Consider the following 22,414-nt stretch of genomic DNA (forward strand, 5'->3'; position numbering starts at 1 on the left):
CATTTTTTGTATAGGTAGATAGATACATAGGATGGATACATGGGCTATTTAGAAAAACAGGTAGAACCTCAAATTGATTCTGATTAAAGGGACTCTGTCACCTGAATTTGGAGGGAACAATTTTCAGCCATAGGGGCGGGGTTTTCGGGTGTTTGATTCTCCCTTTCCTTACCCGCTGGCTGCATGCTGGCTGCAATATTGGATTGAAGTTCATTCTCTGTCCTCCGTAGTACATGCCTGCACAAGGCAATCTTGCCTTACACAGGTGTGTACTACGGAGGACAGAGAATGAACTTCAATCCAATATTGCAGCCAGCGGGTAAGGGAAGAGTGAATCAAACACCCGAAAACCCCCCCATATGGCTGAAAATTGTTCCCTCCAAATTCAGGTGACAGAGTCCCTTTAAGGCACAGACCGAGAGGATAAACCCGAAAAATTACTGTGCAATACAAACCAAACCAATTACTCAACAAAATTAGATATATTTATGTTTTCATTTTACATTTTTTGTCTTGTAAAAGTGCACTTTTTTTTGCATTCAGGCATCATGGCATACAAAACAAAGAACCGACACAATCCTTACTGTTCCAAGACAGATTTTTGTTGTTGTTTTTTTTTTTTTAGGAAATGTATTTAATGATGGACAAAAAACAAAAAAAAAGAATAACATTGTAGCACTAATGAATGTGTGAGGAATGTGGCAAGACAAAGCAAACTAGGCACGGTGTTTATAATTAAATATAGGTATAAGTTATCTCATATAGATATATGGCTTGAAAGTACACGTGAAGCAGTAAATTGTCCATTTTCTTTATTTCCTGAGGTGTAATTAAGAGCAGGAAGTTACTGCTTAGCCGCTGTATTACAAGAAAAAAAAAAAAAAAAAATATAAAAGTTCACATTCTTAGGTCTGACCCGTGGTGAGTACACTGAGGTTAAAAGAATAAAATCTATTGACTGGAATTGTATAGATTCAGACCAGCTGAATCCAGAATTACATGTATAAAAAAAATCCAAAAAAGAAGGAACATTTTTTTTTTTAGACGAGCATGTGTCTCTTCCTGTGGAGGGCGAGGTGATCCGAACGGGAGAAGCTACGGTCACAGTCTGGACACTGAAATGGTTTGATTCCAGTGTGTTTACGGAAATGCCGAGTCAGTTCGTCAGAGCGGGCAAACTTCCACGTGCATCCTTCCCATGTACACTGATAAGGTTTTTCCCCTGTAGAAGAGAACAGGAAGATCAGTTAAGTGCACAAAGAAGCAGGTTGAGTGCAAGCGATATTAGATTTTATTTTTTTCTGCAATATGAACAATGAAAGAGTTGGGGGGTAAAAAAAAAGTAATCACTTTCCAAATCAGCAACCGTCCTGTACAAGAAAACAACAGCTGCAAAGGACTGCTGAGGAGGTCAAAATGTTTTGGAACAGATGCGCAAAAAGTAAAAATATACCATTCCTCTGGGAACTGTGTGTTCACATACAGGTTTCAAGATGGAAGCTGCCTATCTTATTACGAATAGCGTTTAAGGGAATCGTCCTTCCCCTTCACATTTATTACAAAAAGCCCTATTGGCACTCAAATATAGGGCAGATGAAACTTGAGGCTTGGGGTCCATAATCCAAAAATCAGATATTGGCCCCCATCACATACCATGTGGAGTTTATAATATTGGTGTCTTTTTACATGGTTAAAAGGGCTTTTCAATTCTCTCCTACTCTCAAAAACCTGTACATTCCAAACAAATTGCTCAACGAAATTTCATATATTTATTTTTTTCACATTACATTTTTTTGGTTTCGTAAAAGTGAACCTTTCAGGGATTCAGGGATCATGGCATACAAAACAAAGATGTGACTGGTGCCTCTTCATGCCCTATAGTCATATCTCTGTTCCTGGATGTGGACGCATCTACAAAATACCAGACAGAAGTAGAGTTGGTGAAAATTGATTTGCACGATCCGGTCCAAAGGCCATGTCAGTAATCTGTGGCCAGTGGATGGTAGCCCTGAAAACCGATGGCATCCCTGACTCCTCCTATATTAGCTGGCCTGGCGTGACATCATCGCTGTGCCTTGATGTACATGTGACATCATGCCAGACTGGCTAATCAAACGAAGAGCCCCAAATGCTGTCAGGTAAAAGATGGTTCTCAGGGCTCCTGTTCAGCAGCCACAGATTAATGATGTGACTAATAGACTGGGTCCTCCAAATCAACTCTAATCAGAAGGCTAGAAAATAACTGACTCCGTTGCCCTCCCTCGCTGAGTGCTCTATCATTGAGATGGATTACATGATTATTCCCATTAGTTACCCCCAAGTATCTACAAATAGACAATACCAATAGGCGGATCCATATAGCACAGTCCACATCGTGGTTACTGTTGATCTTTTTTGGATTAGGATATTACTTTGTATGTTACCTAATCCCTATCAACTAATCAACCACAACCCTTCATGGAGTTTCACTAAAGGTACCGTCACACTAAACGATATCGCTAGTGATCCGTGACGTTGCAGCGTCCTGGATAGCGATATCGTTGAGTTTGACACGCAGCAGCGATCTGGATCCCGCTGTGATATCGCTGGTCGTTGCTGAAAGTTCAGAACTTTATTTGGTCGTCAGATCGGCGTGTATCGTCGTGTTTGACACCAAAAGCAACGATGCCAGCGATGTTTTACAATGGTAACCAGGGTAAATATCGGGTTACTAAGCGCAGGGCCGCGCTTAGTAACCCGATGTTTACCCTGGTTACCAGCGTAAAAGTAAAAAAAAACCAAACACTACATACTTACATTCCGCTGTCTGTCCCCCGGCGTTCTGCTTCTCTGCACTGTGTAAGCACAGCGGCCGGAAAGCAGAGCGGTGACGTCACCGCTGTGCCCTGCTTTCCGGCTGGCACTTACACATTGCAGTGAAGCACAGCGCCGGGGGACAGACAGCGGAATGTAAGTATGTAGTGTTTGATTTTTTTACATTTTACACTGGTAACCAGGGTAAACATCGGGTTACTAAGCGCGGCCCTGCGCTTAGTAACCCGATGTTTACCCTGGTTACCCGGGGACCTCGGCATCGTTGGTCGCTGGAGAGCGGTCTGTGTGACAGCTCTCCAGCGACCAAACAGCGATGCTGCAGCGATCGGAATCGTTGTCTGTATCGCTGCAGCGTCGCTAAGTGTGACGGTACCTTAATTCATAAACTGAGTCATTGTAAAATTGCTGAATTATACACCAGGCAGATATGGAGTGGTGCTGACCTGTATGCGTTCTCCTGTGCGCCTTTAAATGGGAACTTTTGGTGTAAACTTTATTGCAGCCGTCATAGTCGCATCTGTGTATTCTTCGTTTCCTCTGGGTTTCTGGAGATTCTACAGGTAATGGCCTCTTCACTGGGTGTACTATAACTGATGGGTGATGTCTGCATAAAAACACAGGTATATAAATATTACAGTACACATTAAAAGGGATGAATGCCTACAAAATAGCACTCAGTACAAACGATCATAATCAAATGCAAATTGGAAGCAAACGGTCCAAGTAAAATTAGAGTAATTTTATTAATATTCAAAATGAGACATACAGTATATTAAAATCAAAATAAAGGAGAGTAAAGGCGCTGAGCTCCAGGACAATCCAAGGAAGAAGCTAATGAGAAACGCTCGTCAGGGTTCTGGTTCATGTGGCTCCAGGCTACCTTTCTTTGCACTTGTATGATACGATATATTTTAATGCATATTTCTGACAAACTATATTTTAATATGGCACTACTATGGTAATATTAAATAAAGACTTCTGTCTGCATTCACGCCATATTTAAATGCTATTAAGCTCTCTGTAGCTACTGTTCATTTATATTATATGCACGACTGTCAGCTAATAACTATTTCATTGTATGGTGACTTTGATTGTCCTGGAGTTTTGTGTCTTCACTTTCCTTTTTTTCTGATTTAAAATGTATGTCTCATCTTCAATATTAATAAAATTATTCTAATTTTACATGGGTTTTTTACTTTCCATTTGCATCTGGTTATGATATATTAAAAGGAGTTGAGACAAAAAATGATTTGGATATTTTTAAACAGCTAATATACTTAATTTATAAACTGGCATCGATGTCCCGATTCCAGACCCCCTATTGTAATTTCAACAGTTCCACTTCCGACTTTTTTCAGTGCACTCAGAAAGCTTCCATTTCCCTCTCTATAACTGTATATGACAAAGGGGCTGGTGCCGAGACATAGACTGAGGCGGGCACAGCTAGCCCCAATGCAGACTGATTGGGGGAGTGGAGCTCTTTGTGTGGAAGCACAGCTGTGTGAACAGTAAAAGGAGGTCTAAAATCATAATTAAACAAATTAAACTGAGAAGAAAAAACAAATAACAGAAATTGAATTCCATAAAATGTCCCCTTCCCTTTCGCACAATACTGCACATACTAGTGAGGTTGTGGCTGGTTTAGAAACTTCATTTTTTGCAATGTTTGCAAAATTGCTTGCCTGTTTTTTCCCCATAGCGATTTGCAAGGACATGGTGGAGTCACAGTAATCTTACAGCGACTCACCAGACACCATGCGAGAGATAACCAAACCGAAATAGTAGTGCTGTTATCTTTGGAAATGCTCCCACTTGCAGTTGGATAATAATGATTAGACCTTTAGGAGAACTCAAATCTTGTGTGTATATTAATTTTTTTGCAGCCTTGTATCCAATGGTGGACACAAAACAGAAGGGATTCTGTAGATCAAAGTAGGCCATTCATTAGGGGGCTGGCTTTTGCCACCCATGACAAAATGGCCTTTTGTTTTTAACCCACACCGCATTTGTATAACTCTCCGGCCAATTCTCACCCCTTTGTTAATTATTCAGTAGCAACCACGTTTTTCTGGAGAGGGGGGTCCTCCAAATAGGTCTGATACCTTTTATCTAAGGACACAAAAGTAGACACATGGCATTTATGCCTTTGCCTGGAGGTTAGTATCACAATGCTCAACATGCTAATAGCAGGAATCCCAATGAAAACGTCATCTATTTGTGGGCTCTCCAATGTATTATAGTCATAAGAAAAAAAAATAAGTACACCATCTTTCAATTCAATGATTTTGTGTATCAGGTCATAAAAAATAAAAGCTTCCAGTCCATAGAATACAATCTCAGATAAACACATGACAGTGTACTCCATCAAAAACTGGAACAAAATGCAGAAGCAGTGTGTGTGAAAAATGGAGTACTATGTGTACTTAGACATTAACAGGGCAGGTAGCAACCAGATGCTACTAATTCAATGCTTATAATGCATTGTTCATGTGTAAGTATAATCACCAAAAATGCAGAAATGTTGGCGGTTTGCTGGTCTGGAGAATTCAGGCATGTGTCAAGGAGGAAAGACTACAGTAATGATAATGTAATGATCAGTAGTGAAAAGCAATCTGCAAAAGGTGATAAGGCCATTTCCAAACAATTTAGAATCCATCATTTTACAGTGAGAAAAAATATTCACAAGGGCAAAACATTTGAGACAGTTGACAAATCTTCCTTGGAGTGGAACATCTGACCATGTAATATTAAGAGAAACTGCCAAAAACTCGAGCTAAAACTCAGACTCTAAAGGCCTAAGTTGGCGTGTTAAATCTTAAAGTTCATGGCTATATGACAATGGCTTCTTCAAAATGGTTGCCAGGAGAAAGCCTCTTCTTGGTAAAAAGAACATGATCCAACAAGTATTGTTTCTCCTTGCAGAGAGTGACATGTTAAGCATGTCGAAGTGAGGAGAATTAAAGCTGCATTGCTCCTCTGAGAAATATGCAAATTGTCTCTTCAGAGAGGAAGAGGACTAGAACTCTAGTGCCACCTATTGGAAGTAGCAGTCCTAACAGTCAATGTCGACCCTTTAACGAGCCTTGTCACATGACTTAGGATAAAAGCCAAACCAGAATCTCAGTTTGCAGACACTGTTTCGGGGTACTGCCCCTCGTCCGTGCAAAGTGGAGATCTAGTTTGGCTGAGTGAGAGGTGTCTGACCGGGATCCAAGAAGCCTCGTTTTTCCTTGCGGAGAGTGACGTGTCATTGCGGCTTTAAGTCTCCTCATCTCAACATGCTTAACATGTCACTCTCCGCAAGGAGAAACGATACTTCTTGGATCCCGGTCAGATGCCTCTCACTCAGCCAAACTAGATCTCCACTTTGCACGGACGAGGGGCAGTACTCCAAAACACAGTGTCGGCAAATTGAGATTCTGGTTTGGCTTTTATCATGTGACAAGGCTCGTTAAAGGGTTAACAATGACTGTTAGGATTGCTACTTCCAATAGGTGGCACTAGAGTTCTAGTTCTTTTCCTCTCTGAAGAGACAATTTGCATAAAAAGAACATGGAAACATGACAAAAGTTTGCAAACTTTCATCTGAACAAACCACAAAACCTTTGGAATATTGTCTTTTGGACAGATAAGACCAAAGTAGAGACAGTGGTCATAATAACTTGCACCACGTTTGACAAAACTCAGACACAGTATATCAGCACAAATACCTCAAACAAACTGTTAAATACTGTGACGTGAGGACTTTGGCTTGTTTTTCAGCAACAGAGCCTGGGCGCACTACAGAAATTGAATCAACCATCAATTCTTCTACATATCAAAGTATTCTAGAGTCCAACTTGAGACCATCTATCCAAAAGCTAACATGACATTTACAGTAAAGTGCATCAGCAAATGTGCATCAGAATGGCTGAAAACAAAAGGATCAAGGTGTTGTAATGGCTCCAGACCTCAACCTAACTAAAATGTTATGAGAGCTATGCATAAATGAAAACCCACAAACCTCAATGAACTTAAAGAGCAGCTATCACCAGTCTGGGGCTGCCCTTTTTAATTAAAGAAAGAGTAGGCAGCCTCAGTCTGCTGAATTTTCTAAACACTTAAGGACCAAAACAGTCCTATATCTAATGTCACCCTATGGGACTTGACTTTCTAGCAAAAGTCAGTTTCAAACTTTTCGGTTGTGGGATCCCACAAACCTTCGTGGCCCTTTTAGTTGTGAAAATGGGCGGTTTTGCTCCCTGAACAACCCCAGATTGACTATGTACTTTGCTAAGCTTTTACTGAACAGTAACATAATTAGAGCGGTTACTGTTTGGGAACAGCTCAGTAAAGTACATGGCGACAGTAGCTGGGGAAGTTTATGGGATCCCACCACCGACAAGTTAGGATTCAACTTATGCTATAAACTCAAGACCTTTATTGGGACAATAGGGACTCTTGAGACCTCTTTTGTTAATACGTGTTATTTACAAGAGTCTGAGGCTGCCCACTCCTTTTTTTTACATAACAAGGACAGCCCGGGAGTAATGATAACCGCACTTTAAGCAACACTGAAGAAAAGTTGGCCAGAATTATTCCAGAATGATGTGACAGACTTATAAAGTCATATAGAAAACAATTAGCTCAAGTTATTTTCGGTAAAAGTGGTTCTACAAGTTATTGATGAGGTGTATTTAATTTTTCACACATTGCTATGGCATTTTAGTCTAATTTTTGCCAAATAAATAATGACATGGTGTAATCTGTCGTTCATCTGAGGTTGTCTCTACCTAATTTTAGGACCTTCTAGAAAGCAGATGTTTTCTTCATTATGTACTGATAAGTATAACGATAGATATCATAGAGGGTGTACTTAGTTTATCTCATTACTCTATTCACATGATAACAATATAATTTCCTTATAGCCCAGCAGAAGTGTTCTCATTATAAGAGTCCTCTTCTGTGTGCCTCAAAGGGGGAGTTTATTATTTTTAATCATTAACAAGGTCATGCTCCCTTTTCCCACGCAAACATTTTCAGGATTGCAAAACCATGTTAGGTTGCAGTTTGCTTTCTCTGAGTTTGTTTACATGATCTATTTCCTCCAGAAATAATTCAAAACAGCTTCTTTTTTTTTCTCCTCCCTCCCGGCACAAAAAACAACTTTATTTTTTTTTTATATAGTCCTATATAGTCCTAGTCATTAGAAGAAATATTTGCTATTGTCTCAGTCACTCCTTTTCAGAGCAATTAAGAATTTCCTGTTGTGTTATGCCAAAAGGAGGGTGCGGTCCCTGACGTCAATTCCAAAAGAGGAGCTCAGCCCATGCGCCCCACCCACGGGAAGTTTTCAAATTGGCTCCTTACATTCAAAACATATTGCCACACCGCAGGTAGAACAATCCAATGACTACACCTGCATTCTTCTCGCCTTGTTTTTGTCCTTACTAACCTAGATTCTTCTACACACGACAAATGCTTGTAGTTTTCACTTTAGGTCATGTAAAATATTATTTGACAATCCTTTCGGTGTGTAAGAGAGAACTTCGCTGATATGAAAAGTACAAGTTTCATATTTGCCTTTTCTAGTGGACCATGTACATTGGTACAGATAGATACAGATTAGATATTAGAAAAAACTGTGAGGGTGATCAATGAGTGAAACAGGCTGCCACAAGAGGTGGTGAGTTCTCCTTCAATGGAAGTCTTCAAACAGAGGCTGGACAGACATCTGTCTGAGATGGTTTAGTGAACCCTGCATTGAGGAGGGGGTTGGACACGATGACCCTGGAGGTCCCTTCCAACTCTAACATTCTATGCTACATGTTAAAATTAGAGCCAAAAAATTTCCACTGAACAAGAAGTTGTTAACCGGTAAAAAAAAAGACACCTAGGCACACTAAATAGTGATCTAGACTTGGATATATGTAGCACAAGAATGGTGGTAAACTGTTGTCTTTGGCCTGGGTGAGACCAAATACTGATGTAAAATACTGAACAAATACTGAACGTGTGAACGTGACTAGTGATCCATGGAAGTTCGGGTTCTGGTACCCTACCCGAACTTTATTCAAGAAATGTACCCAAATTTGAACCAGAACCCTAACCCCATTGAAAACAATGGGGACCCAAGGTTTTGAGCTGGAAAACTCTCTCGCTCTTTCCTCCCAGACTTCCTCAGACTCTCTGAACATTGTAACGGACTAACGGGATAAGTCTGCGTTCAGCATATAGCACGGGACACTAATTGTCCGGTACGAACCCCAAACTTAAATTCTGATCATCTCTAAACGTGACCTAAAGATGAAAAATTGCCTGATTTTCATCCAGAAAAAACGAACAATATTTCTACATACTGCTATGAACTTAGCTTCAGAGAACTAAGCAGAAGTCACATTGAGCTCAATAATTCCATTGGAACATTTAAATAAACTCTACTGTCAGAAGGAGATCACTGACGGATTTGCAGTTTACACATTCTGCAGCCTGCTAAGTACTGTGACTCACAAAGGCAGTAGAGGCCAAACGGTACAACATTTTTAATGAACACTATTTGACCCCCGTACCCAACATATCTTTTAAGTGTCCACATTATGTGACTTACTCATGGAACATTAACTTTGGAGGTGTACTGAGACCAGGAGACATTTGTTCAGGGTAAATTTCAGTCATACATTGATCTGTCACAGGCTCAACTTTTATGCTTTTTAATAGTGGAGATTTTTCGTAACACTCCGGGACTGTCACAGGCACTGAAACAGAACAAAGACATAAAGTTTATTTATTAATGCACATGAACCATTCTCATGTAGTCAGTTAGTAGACAGAGATAAATGCCTATAGGAAAAATATATATCCAACAGCCATCATAGCCAGCTCTTACCATACATAAGAGTGCTTGTTCTTCCCAAGCGCTGTGTTCTCTATTTATAAGCCGCGGCTTATCGCCAGGAGAACAATGCGCTCAGCAATCCAAAATCGGACGTGCGCAATTGACCATCAGTCAATCAATCAGTCATCAATATAGGGGTCTGTGCACCTGTACACATTAGACCATCAGCCAAGCTTGTCGATATCGGAGGGTTCGGCCGACATTAGTCTAATATGTATGGGGGGTCTTTAAACTGCAGTGGGTCTCCACACTGAATTTTATTAAAAGCTAAACCGCCCTCAAACCAGAAATCAATTAACGTTTTTGGCCCAGATCATTCTGACATTGGTGCTACAGCAAGTGAATAAGCTGAAACCTTAGCGAACTTCTTTTGTCATCATAGATCCATACATTATTAAGGCCCACATACACATTAGACTAAAGATGGTAAACCCGTTAATGTCGGCTGGATCGCCCATCAGTCTAATGAGGATGGAGGCCTCCTTACTTTCCTGATGTCGGAAGAAAGAAAGTTCTGGCCTCTTGAATTTCTATGGTTGAGCATTTTATTCCGTGTGGCGATTAGCTGCTCATAGAGAAAACAAGAGTGTTTAGCTGAGCCAAGCTTGCTTTTCTATGGGGTAGTCAGGAGAGGTAGGTGTCAGATGAAATGTGCTTAGAGGCCTTTACTCCAATTAGTAAATACTGGTCATACTGGCTAAACCATTAGCAAATGTATGTCCGACTGGGTTTGTCTCAGAGATATCTACCTTCAGAACTCAACTACTGTGGTGATCAGTGGATTGTTGCAAGTCCCATTCCAGGAGCATCTGGAAAATAGTGGGTTTTGTCAGTGTAAGACCTGGCCAACCAGGCAATAATGTACTCAGTTGTATGGCATCCATGTGATACACATAAGGCTCTACTATATCAGAATAGGTGCAGCTTTAATCTAGGATGTCTTGTGTTGTCCTCAAACCCAATAGGGAATATGGACAAGGATTGTTCACACAAGAATCCTCAGGAGAACTACCCTAAAATTTAAACCTGAGTAAACAAAGTGATACAGGCTCTTCAGATGGAGGCACGATATCTGCGCCTTCTACTTGTCATTTACCCAAATTGACAGATTAAAAATATGTCGAATTCTTAACATTATTAGAAGTACTTACTGTGTTTACTACTTTGATTCTCCAGTTCATCAGCTATTACCATGATTGGATGCTGAAGATGAGGTGTGTACATGAAAGGAACCGGCTGTACAACCATTGGCTGCAATAAGGGTAAGAGTCCAGGGTTCCTATACCCATGTCTAGGAAATGCGGACAACAATGGGTTAATGGTTAATGGCATTGGGAATTGTGGTACAGATGGCGGTGATGGAGTTAACTTTTTCAAAGGTGGACTGGATGAGTGCATATATAAAACTGGAGAAGTTCTTCTCTTGGGAGGAGATGGGGACCTTCCTGCGGAGGGAGGCGAATTCCTCTTGTTTGTAGTTAGATCCACCGGCTCCATTTGGAATCCAGACAATGTTTCAATGCTGGGGTAAAGTTTACTGTGAGGCATGTTTGGTGTTGGGTAAATGACACTGTATTTATTTGTCTTCAGTGGCTCTATGTAACTTGTTTGATATGGCTACAGAAAGAAGACAAAAACAAGAAAAAGACACCTTGAAGTACAAAATTCAAACAACTGAAGATAATACATAAACGGTCTGAGATAATTATTTAGATTAGGAAATGCCAGCAGACTGGCCAAGCACACTCAGATTTTCCACAAGTATTTTGTATAAGCTATAGAAACCAGTTACAATTATTACAAAGCTGTTGTAATAACCAGTTCAGGAACTCACGTCATTTGAAGACACAAAAAGCAACTATCTTTTAGTGGCGTTGTAGAGAAGGAAAAAGAAAAATATATCCTGGTGCATTCACAAACTAGAAGTCTCCACTTTCCTCTTTGGGATGATTCTTAGAAGGGTCAATCTACAGGTTCTTGGCTTAAAAAACTCAAAAGCTAAGCCCTATTATATGGGCATTATGTAGCAAAGTGGTAGTATTTGGCTATTGCATGGCATATGTATGTGTTTCATCTTGAGAACAATAGCGCAGCAATGTGAAACACTGGAACGTTCTGTAATGCAGATGAATGCTCGCTGGGGAGGTCTCAGCACTGGGATGTTTTGTAAGCAGGGTATTGTCAGGGGACCTTGCTAATGTTGCCCATAAACATTACATAGCTGTCAAGCTGACAGCCATCTCTCTCAACACCCCCATACACAGATACTCTCAGAGCAGTCAATCATTCCTGTGTCCTCTATGAGAAAGCTGCTGCCAGGCTCCTTGGGCAATACCTTATCTCCATGCCCAACAAAAAGAAATTTCAATGGCCTGATTCTTTTCTCCCCCCAATACCATTTGCCAGGAGATGGTCAGGAGGTCACATACCCATTAAATTGTTTGCCGATCACATTGAAATTAACAGGTTTGGACAACCCTTAGCCTAATGTGTTTGAAGGCCTTAACAAAGAAGTGGTTGTCTCAAGTAAACATCTCCGTAAAGGCAATGCTCACACCTGTGTTGTTAAAGGGTTTGTCCGCTTCATGGAAAGTGGGCCCCAAATGGTGTAAAATTCCTAAAATATACTCAGCAGGTACTTACCCCCTGGGTTTAGAGTGGCTCCATTCATGGTGTTTCAGGTGCAGTAGTGATATCACATCAACATTGTCAGCTGTGCCGAGCTTCACAGACTATGGCTAGAGCGGTGATGTCAACGCAGCAACTAAAACCCGGAGCCACGGCAGTGGCAGGCCGCCGATGCTGGACCAGGAAGGGTGAGTACCTGCTAAGTTTGTCATTTTAGGAATTCTACACAGTTTGGGTTCCCACTTTCCTGGAAGAAAATTTAACAAGAATAATGGCAATGGTGTCTCCATCCAATGCCCAGTGATCCTCACAGACGATACTAGTGTCTGTCAGATTTCCATGATGGTGTCCATCAACTTACAGCCCAACATTTTTGGTATGTAATGTTAAAACAACTGACTTCATTTCCTCATAGCCGAATGTTGATTTTCTTCTTTGCCAAATGATGACTTCAAACATTTCCAACTCTTTTTTTCACTGACTAAAAAGGGTGGAGAGATCTTTTCCAGTAATCGTTCCATTCAGGGCAGTGATTCAGAGTAACCTAATCTTCATCATCATCACAGGCTACTTGTCTTGTGAGGACATATATACAACAGTCATAAAATTGTGGTAGGAGCACCCTGAGGTATCCACTTTCCTTCAGTCTGCGCTGTTCTAATCCAAGGCATTGGGGTGATTGGTGTGGTTTAGTTATACAAAGGTACAGAGGTAATGTAGAAGTGATAGCAGAAACAGATGGTAGACAAAGCTACAGTAATGTTCTTTCTTTGGCTGGGCAGAGACAGTCTATTCATAATAAATTGAAACACACACAGAAGAATATGTTCTGTACAGCCAAAAGCCTGCCAAAAGCCATGGTGTGGTTCTTGGCACCAACCTTTATATGACTAGATTTCATCCCGTAATAAAACAATTACTGCTACAAAACTAACTGTATTGCCATGGAAATATCCAATAGATTATTAAATGTCTCACCTTACTTGGTAAAATTGAAGAAAAAACACCGCCCATTTCTTCTAATTTCTGGAATAAAATTTCCTGTAATTGTGTCTAGTGCAAGGCTCGTGGCGCCATTTGCACATCTTTTTAAAACTTTGGCAGAAGATGAAGTTGGTGACTTCATGATTGAAAATTTGCAGAGTTTGCTTAAAATAGACTATAAAATTGAGCTGATCCAAGGGAATTTTCACTTTCAGGCCAAATAAACTGAGAATGAGTCTGTCAGGAGGTATTGGAACAGGTCTTTAAACCACAGTACTGACCCCACACCTCTAGGAGCTTTGGCAATACATTCCCTGTGTACATGTCATGTCACCTTACCTTGAACTGAAGTGACATACGGAAACGTGTTGACAAAAGCAAAGTGCATAGGTTATACACGTTTCCAGAAAGAAAACATATATGGGGAGGTGCTAAGGTTAACCCAGACCATATCGTCCTATGATCACCATATCGTAGCCGAACAGGAGGTGTGTTATGACCTCAATGAACCCCCAGATTCAGATAAGATTATTTATAGTTTGGCCTTGTTAGTCCCATAGTTCTAGTACATAAAATGGATACTTTATAGGTATATAGTGCCATAATATTTTTAGACAGCGAGGGTTAGCATTGTTGCCTTGCAGAACAGTGGTCCTGGGTTCAAATTCCACCAAGGACAACATCTTCAAGAAGTTTATACGTTCTCCCGTGTTTGTGTGGGTTTCCTCCTGGTTCTCTAGTTTCCTCCCACACTCCAAAGACATACTGATAGGGAATTAAGCTTGTGAGCCCCGATGGGGACAGCGATGTCAATATCTGTAAAGCGCTGCGGAATACGATGGCGCTATATAAGTAAGAACACATTGAAGAGATGTTCACACTGAGTTTTTGACTTGGATTTTACAAGCCAACCAGCTTCAAAATCCATGTTGAAAAACTCATTGTGAACGTACCCTAAAGAGTTGTTCCCAATTTAGGTTGTTCTTAAACAAAATGACCTAGTGTTTTAGTCTATTTTTTTGGGCAATCTTTAGAAAAAGAAATCGAAGTCTTGCAATTTTCAAACTAACCTCTGAGGGTTTTCCTGTCCTTTCAGGAAATCTACATAAACATTAGCAGCAATAGACTGACTGGGACCAGATCTTCTGTTTTGAGGCATCTAATAAGCATGTGCAGAGGTGTTTTTGCGATGGGAGGCAGAGCTGTGACATCACCCATTGTGATTGGTGGATCCTGTGTTATCAGCTGTGGATTACCTGTCATTGTACTCCCGTCTCTGAGGAGCAGGAGGACCTGAGCTTAGGAGTCCAGTAGGTGGTCCTCCTCAGGGACTGACAGTTATCTCTATAAGCAAAACCTTTACAGGAAAGGCTGTCAACCTATTCGAACTCTTCTTGCTCTATAACATGTCGCCTGCATATTCAATGTCACGGGTTCCTTTCAAACAGAAGTGATTGACTATGCATGGCCATTTCTAGCCTTGGGAATAATTGGGTATTCCGAAATCTGTACCTTCTCACAAATTTAAACAACAAGTAAAAAAATGTATAATAGAAAATCAACAAGAATATATTTGAGAATTGATGCAGATCTTCATTCCATGTCTAGATTACATTTATTAAAAAGGCAACAAAATAGGGGTAATATCATGCATGCTTATGGCAAAGCTCGTTCACTAAATTCTCTTAAACTAGTATGGCTAGACTAAACCACACACATTTCTGCACATTTTCCCCCCACCGTGGATACCCCTTCCTGTTATGGGTCAGGGTCTTGGTTTGTGAAGTCATAATACCAGCAGTAGTAAAGCATGTGTGTTTTCACTGTTCCATTTAAGATGTGTGACCTGGAATTTATAGCCTTACATGTAACTTGCCATATAAAAATCCCAGGCTGTGAATACATGGCTTCAGGCTAGAGGGACTTTTAACTCCTATGAGTCAATAATTGAATAGAAGAAGAACTGGCGAGCAACATATAAATAGTAAAAAACCAAGGCATCTAACATTTACCATAAAAAGGGACAATGTTCAGCAAAACCTATTAATTAAAAGCTAATGGGTTTATTATAAATCAAACCCCTTCACACATGAATCCAAGACATGAATCAACAGTTCTGAGAATCCACATTTTGTCTTGGTCGTGCTAATCAAATGTTCCTCTGTACTCGGAAATTCCTCTCTTTCTCCGTGTCAGACACAATCCCATTTTGAACTATGATTTCCTTTCCACAAGAATGTTTACAAAAGCAATAAACAGCGGACAGAAGTTATGAATCCGACAGGCGCAGGAAGCGGAGTTAATATAGTTTCTTCTATATGTGTCTAGCAAGAACTAAAATCTGCTTCATGAATAAATTCTAAATATATTTATATAAATAAATTATATATTAAAAGAAAAAATAAAATAAATAAATTATATATATATATATATATATATATATATATATATATATATATATTTTTTTTTTTTTTTTCTTTATATGCTAAAATATTAATGGAACACTCAAGGGAAAACTGATACACTTATGTTGGGTGTAAAAGAATTCCTAGCATTCTCTGCACAACTTAGGTCCAGCATTAGGCATAATACAGAGTATTCCAAACTGTAGTGTATGTACAGTACTGTTACATTAAGATCTCATTCACATGTCAGGTTTTTTGCGCTCGAGTGCTAGCCATGTTTTTCACAGTTAGCACTCATAATTATATTAGTGAACGAGGCTGTTCACATTTCCGTCATTTTCTGTGGACCGAGCAGTCTGCGCAAAATCGCAAAGACATGTTCTATATTTATCCGAGTATCAGATTAAAATCGGCAATGCAAGTCTAGGGGTCTGTAAAAGATAAAATAAAAATGGGCAGCACTCGAATGCCATAAAAGTGCGGTACGATTTTTAAAGACTGGTAGACAGGAGAAGCTGCAGAAACTTTTTTTTTTCACATACGAAAAAAACTGATGAATTTCGGACAGAATTCCGTCCACACTCTGACCACAATCATTGATGAAACTTGGTCATTTTTTCTCATACATAAAAAAAAAACGGACATGTGAATGAGCCCTAGCAGTGATTTGATGCCTTTTTATTAAATGGAGCATAATGTATATAGGGCTCAATCTAGAAAGATATAAAAAAAATCCATTGTCATGAGCTTATTATTAGAACTGTGTCTACAGGAGGGTAAATGTATTGTAAGAAAGTGACCGGACAAGTGGTCAGTGAATGCTAATTTTTCTATGGTCTCCCATATGCATATTAGGCTTCATGAAGATACCTCACCCACGGAAAGCTGGGCCAGGTATCAGGAATGCAGGAGAGCTGGATATCCCTTGCACTTCCTTCCTAGCTTTCTGTGTAGACCTTCTCAGTCATTGTGTTGGGCTGATTCATTACAAGGTTTGGAAAGGTGAGCAGTGTGCACTTTAGGTGGCACAGAACAGAACAAGCAGAACGTTTCTGTCTGTGGAGACTGTGACTATTGGACTGTTAGTGTGGGTAACACATCCTTTTGGTTACTTTCTCAGATGTTTGGCAGGGTAGTGAGCCATCCAAAAATTTCTAGATTGCCATGAAAAAATAATTTCATCCGTTCATGATTTGACTATTTTTAAGACTGTAATTAACATAATTGTATATTTCACAGTAAATGCAGTTAATATCTTAATATTACAATTATGTGCAGTAGACATATATCACGTAAAAACTTAATGATTTATTATGATTTTACAATTTGTCTACAAAAAACTTTGGCAGTCCATTTTTTTTTATAGGCTACCAGGAAGAAAAAAAAATATTAAGTTGGCAATCCTGGCGGTTGGTCGTAGGGCACCTGTATAGTCAGGGAAGCTAAATTTTAGTTAGTCCTCAGCTGAGCAGAGCCATTTATCGTAAGGCCAGAAGTGATCTAACCATATAGCCAGCCTGGTTTATGATTTAGGACGAACAGATCAATCACTGGAGAAGGACATCATGGTCGGAAGAATAGAAGGAACAAGGCGAAGAGGAAGACCAGCAACCCGATGGCTTGATACTATCATGATAACGGTGGAGAAGACCATGGTGGACACATCTAGGCTTGCACAAGATTGATCTTCCTACAGATCATTCATCCATCAAGTCGCCATGGCTGAAGATCGAGCAGAAGGTCGCTAAATGATAAGGTTATATTAGTGATTTGCAGATACTCAATGCTTATTAAAAGTGCCTTTTAGTTTGTAAATCTTTACACTATGTATATGACCCTTATTTAAATATTGGTGAAGAGCTTTTATTCCTTGGAGTACCAGATGGGATGACCTAATACAGGCAGATCGCGGTCATTACTTTAACAGAGAAGTCTGGAGAGTGCCCAGAGCTCCTTTAAGCAGCCGTGAGGAAGATGAGGTCATGGTAAGTAACAGGATGGGGTATGGCGAGGGGGAGAGGTGTACGGTTTGTGCCAATATTAAAGCCTGCGTTGCTTTCAGACACAGATAATCTTGTGATCTCTCTCATATATGTTGTAGCTGTTGAGAGCATGTCTGGATAATAATGTCATTAGCAGAAGGGGAAGCATGTGATTTCCTGGTCAATCCCCACCCTGGGTTCGCACACCTCCAGCATCCTGACTCCATGCGGTGTTACAGGACGAGATCAAAGCTGTGACTTATCTGTAGGGTACCGTCACACAGTGCAATTTTGATCGCTACAACGGCACGATTCGTGATGTTCCAGCGATGCATTTACGATATCGCTGTGTATGACACGCTACTGCGATCCGGATCCCCGCTGAGAATCGTACGTCGTAGCAGATCGTTTGAAACTTTCTTTCGTCGTCTAGTGTCCCGCTGTGGCGGCATGATTGCATTGTGTGACACAGGTTGTATACGATGTGCGCACAGTAGCCAATGGCTTCTACATCGCAAATACGTCATGAAATTATCGCTCCAGCGCCGTGTATTGCAACGTGTGACCGCAGTATACGACGCTGGAGCGATACTTATACGACGCTGCAACGTCACGAATCGTGCCGTCGTAGCGATGAAAATGGCACTGTGTGACGGTAGAAAAACGCTTACTGGGCAATGCTGGACTTGACTTAAAAGGATGTTTCTATGATATTAATTACCTATTTTCATGACAGGTCATCAATATAAAATCGATGGGGGTCAGAAATTCGACTACCCCACCAATCAGCAGTTCTCAGCTTTTGCACTTGTTAGATCTGTGTCTAATTTCCCAACACATCTCAACACACATACATGTTAGGCGTAAGTGGGTAAGAATCTAACAAACCTAACATTATGTTTTCGGGAAGTAATACCCAAAGGAACCCAGGCAAAGAGGGAGGAGAATATGGAAACTACCATGCAGACTTTGACCCTGGCTGGTCAAAGACCCAAGATATTTATTTTACTTATATATGGCCCCTACATATCCCACAGCACTCTGCAGACATCATCATCACTGTTCCATTGGGGCCAACAATTAGTATGTATTTGGAAGGAAACCCAAGCAAACATGGGGAGAACATACAAACTATAAACCATAAATTAATTTTGTGCAGTAAGAAGCACACGTATGATGGATTATATCTGATGTCAAGAATACAATATTAGCAATTTTGGAAGCTGTGTGTGGGTCCAAGTTATCGGTGTCATGTTTGCTATGAGTAATGTGCCATGTTTGCCTTGAATACTAGGTTCATGTCGGATGCAGTATAATGATGAATAATAGTACCGTGCTACATACAAGAATAGACTAAATGGTCTAAAAAATGAGGTGATATTCACCCATCAATAAAATGTATAGCACTGTTAATTGTAAATGGAACCGGTCACCTCGGATATCTCCATTAACTAGGGTCAATCTGCATTAAAGAGGTGCCTGTCCATAATACTGAAGCTGGGAGCTGCCAGCTTTCAGTTATACAGGCGTGCCAGTGGCTGTAGGCATGCCCTGGCTTAATGGTGGACACTTTACTCTGCACTGATGCACTTGAGAGGGGCCGGCAATCAAAGTGTTGGGTGGGCATACACCTGCTACTCATAGTATAGTGTGCGTTGGTTGAACCTGCACCGGATCTCCTGTATGACTGAAAGCTGACGGCTCCCGATAGAATACAATTAGTTTTCTCCTGAGTGCTGAACTTTCAGAGAGGCGACTGAGAGCCTCTCTAATGTTATTAATCTGCAGATTGACCCCATATTTGGAGGTTAATAGCGTTATCCAGCACAAGAGCTTCCCCATAATAACCAGTGGAGTGAAATTCTACTGCTCATTACGCAGTACACACAGTACTGCTCAGACGTTGGTTTTTACAGACTATAACACAATACCCCCACAGCAATAAAGAAAGCGAAGAGCGTAGTTATATTTACTGTACATGTAATATACACTGACACTGGAAGAAAGTTACATAACGTCTGGTATTAATGAATTCCAGACAAATGCAACCATCGGGAGCAATGCAAGAAAAATCTAACACAAGGTATTATCAGAATTTAATGTAAAGTAGTGAATGAAGCCAACTCCGTAACGTCATCTTAAGACCTTGGCCAACACTCCCTCGTTTTGGTGTCCTCTTCCAAGTCCGCAGTTGAGCAATGCAGATTCTCGGGGACAATCCTGGATAGGTATTTCTGGATCACAAACGCTATCATTACACAGAAGCCAGAGAATATTATACAGACATCATGGCTGCTGCTGAGCGAATGGATCAAATCTTGACTAGTCAGCAGGAGAATACTTCCAAATTTTGACATGTCAGCAGAAAGTGCCTCAAATTCATTTTCAAGGATGGTCTCACAAGGAACAGCTATTATTTCCAGGACAACACAACTTCTTTTCCAAACATTTTGCAAGAGTCGATTTATAGAAATGATCTAATTTTATAAGCTTGCCTGTCTTCGGATATAAACCAAATGTTCTTTTAAAAGTGTTTTCCTCCTGCACAGAAGCACAGTGACAAGCAGCTGGCTCCAGTCCCCTCAACTCACAGGTTACACTCACTCAAAATAATGGAATTATCACATGTGGAAAACTCGCCATCCGTTCCAAGACAAATGCAATTTGCAAAGTGGAGTTTACTGGGGTATTGCAGTCTATTTTTCATTTCATGCCAATGTATACAACATAGCAGCAGCAAACTGTCCCGAAATACAACACGTGTCTGCGCCAGATTTTTCTGCTCTCAAACGGCTGCAGCATTGCAAAACATGCCAGTGTCATAGATTGATCACTACCGACGCAAAGGCCTCATTCACATGGACGGATTATTCTATCAGAGTGTGGTACGAGTGTCACACGATTTTCTCGTACGTGGAAAAATAGAAAAAAAAAATGTCTCCACATTCTCCATTCTGAGAGACTGTGAAAATGGGACTGCACTTGGATATCATCCGAGTGTAGTCTACTTTTTTCAGGGACCTATTGATTTGCATTGATGATTTTGATTTTACCCTCAGATCAAAAATCAGACATGTTGCCTATATTTGGTCCAAGGAAAAACTTGGTCATACGAATGGTCCCATAGAATATCATGAGTACGAGTGCTATCTGCGATAATCAGGATCTCTTCCCGATGTGGCTTTCCAAGGATACACTGTAATTCCAAGGAAATGCTAATTTTTATTCATAGTGTTTTATAATGACACATTCTTACTTTATACAAGATCTCCTTCTCTACTCTCCTCTTATCTCTTCTTCCCACAACCGCATACAAGACTTCTCCCGTGCTTCCCCCATACTCTGGAACTCTCTACCCCAACACATCAGACTCTCGCCTACCCCGGAAACCTTCAAAAAGAACCTGAAGACTCACCTCTTCCGACAAGCCTACAACCTGCAGTGATCCCCAGTCTACTGAACCGCTGCACAACCAGCTCTACCCTCTCCTAGTGTATCCTCACCCATCCCCTGTAGACTGTGAGTCTTCGCGGGCAGGGTCCTCATTCCTTCTGTACTTGTGTGTGCCTTGTATTGCTCGTGTTTATTGTTCTTGTCTATATTTGCCCCTTGTCACATGTGAAGTGCCATGGCATAAATGGCGCTATGCAAATGTATAATGATAATAATAATACAGTTACCTGCAGATATGAAGCGTATCATCATTTGGCCAATATAGGGGATAACTTAAGAGCCAGATAACTTTCAGCAGAGGACAACAGTGACTCCCCGCACATGAGATGTTGGTATGATGAAGCATTCTAACGCCGGCGGTGACATTGTGACTTGTGACATGGAGACTTGTTTCATTCTAAGGCCGGGGTGTAATTATGGTGGGTGTGGGGGAGCTAACAAATTATGGTGCAGGCCAAGGGCAGCAAGCTGAATCCTTCTCAAGGGTGAAGTATGAAGGATGACTGTTCTTTTGAGAGCCACAAAAATGGTGAAATTACAGCAATAATTAATAATAATGTAGCATAACGTGTTAGATTGTTAGCTTTATACTAGTGATGAGTGAACGTGGTGGGATAAGGTGTTATCTGAGCATGTTCGGATGCTAACTGAGTATCTCGGGCGTGCTCGAAAAATATGCTTGAGTCTCGCAGCTGTTAGACACATTGCAGGGATTACCTAACAAACAATCGCCATATGTGTTGCGGCTGTCGAACAGCCGAGAGACATGCAGCCGCGGGGACTCGAACATACTTTTCGAACATGCCGAAGACACTCAATTAGCGCCTGAGCATGCTCGGATAACCCTATTTCATACACCATTTCTTTTTTGATCATTCTAGATTTTTTTTAAACAGTGTAGTCATAAATAGTTCCTTCCACCCACATTTGCTACAGACCGCTAGAAGGATCTTTAAATAAATCAATACATCGAGTTTCAATGTGACAAAGCATCCGGGAGAATCAGAAAATTGTGAAATCAAAGGAAGAAGACAACACTAAAAACATACAATTAGGCTACTTCTGGGATATATATATATATATATATATATCTCCTGCAAAAACAATTATCGCTGTATAAGTATCCACATCCTGCCTTGGGGAGAATTACATCCGCTCCGTGAGGCTCATGTCTGCATACAGGGCAGTGAGAACAGTTGACGAGGTGCTTTGTGTGTTGGGAGCAAAGCCGGCTCTAACTCTTTGACTAATTCCTCGTTTTCATCCAAATTGCT

At 40.6% G+C, this 22,414-nt stretch overlaps 1 protein-coding gene across 1 annotated transcript in view; it reads right to left on the bottom strand.

Moving 5' to 3' along the window:
- Nucleotides 1-491: 491 nt before the first annotated feature.
- Nucleotides 492-22,414, bottom strand: part of KLF3 (KLF transcription factor 3) — a 60,666-nt gene continuing 38,743 nt past the window's right edge. Inside the window, exons 3-6 of the mRNA XM_077279914.1 lie at nucleotides 10,840-11,305; nucleotides 9,401-9,548; nucleotides 3,258-3,418; nucleotides 492-1,222 (exon numbers count right to left, since the gene is read on the bottom strand). Of these exons, the coding sequence (XP_077136029.1) occupies nucleotides 1,041-1,222; nucleotides 3,258-3,418; nucleotides 9,401-9,548; nucleotides 10,840-11,305 (957 nt within the window). The 3' untranslated portion in view covers nucleotides 492-1,040. The remainder of the gene's footprint in view (nucleotides 1,223-3,257; nucleotides 3,419-9,400; nucleotides 9,549-10,839; nucleotides 11,306-22,414) is intronic.

The sequence above is a fragment of the Ranitomeya variabilis genome, chromosome 1 (genome assembly GCF_051348905.1).
Source record: "Ranitomeya variabilis isolate aRanVar5 chromosome 1, aRanVar5.hap1, whole genome shotgun sequence".
Classification (NCBI taxonomy): Eukaryota; Metazoa; Chordata; class Amphibia; order Anura; family Dendrobatidae; genus Ranitomeya; species Ranitomeya variabilis.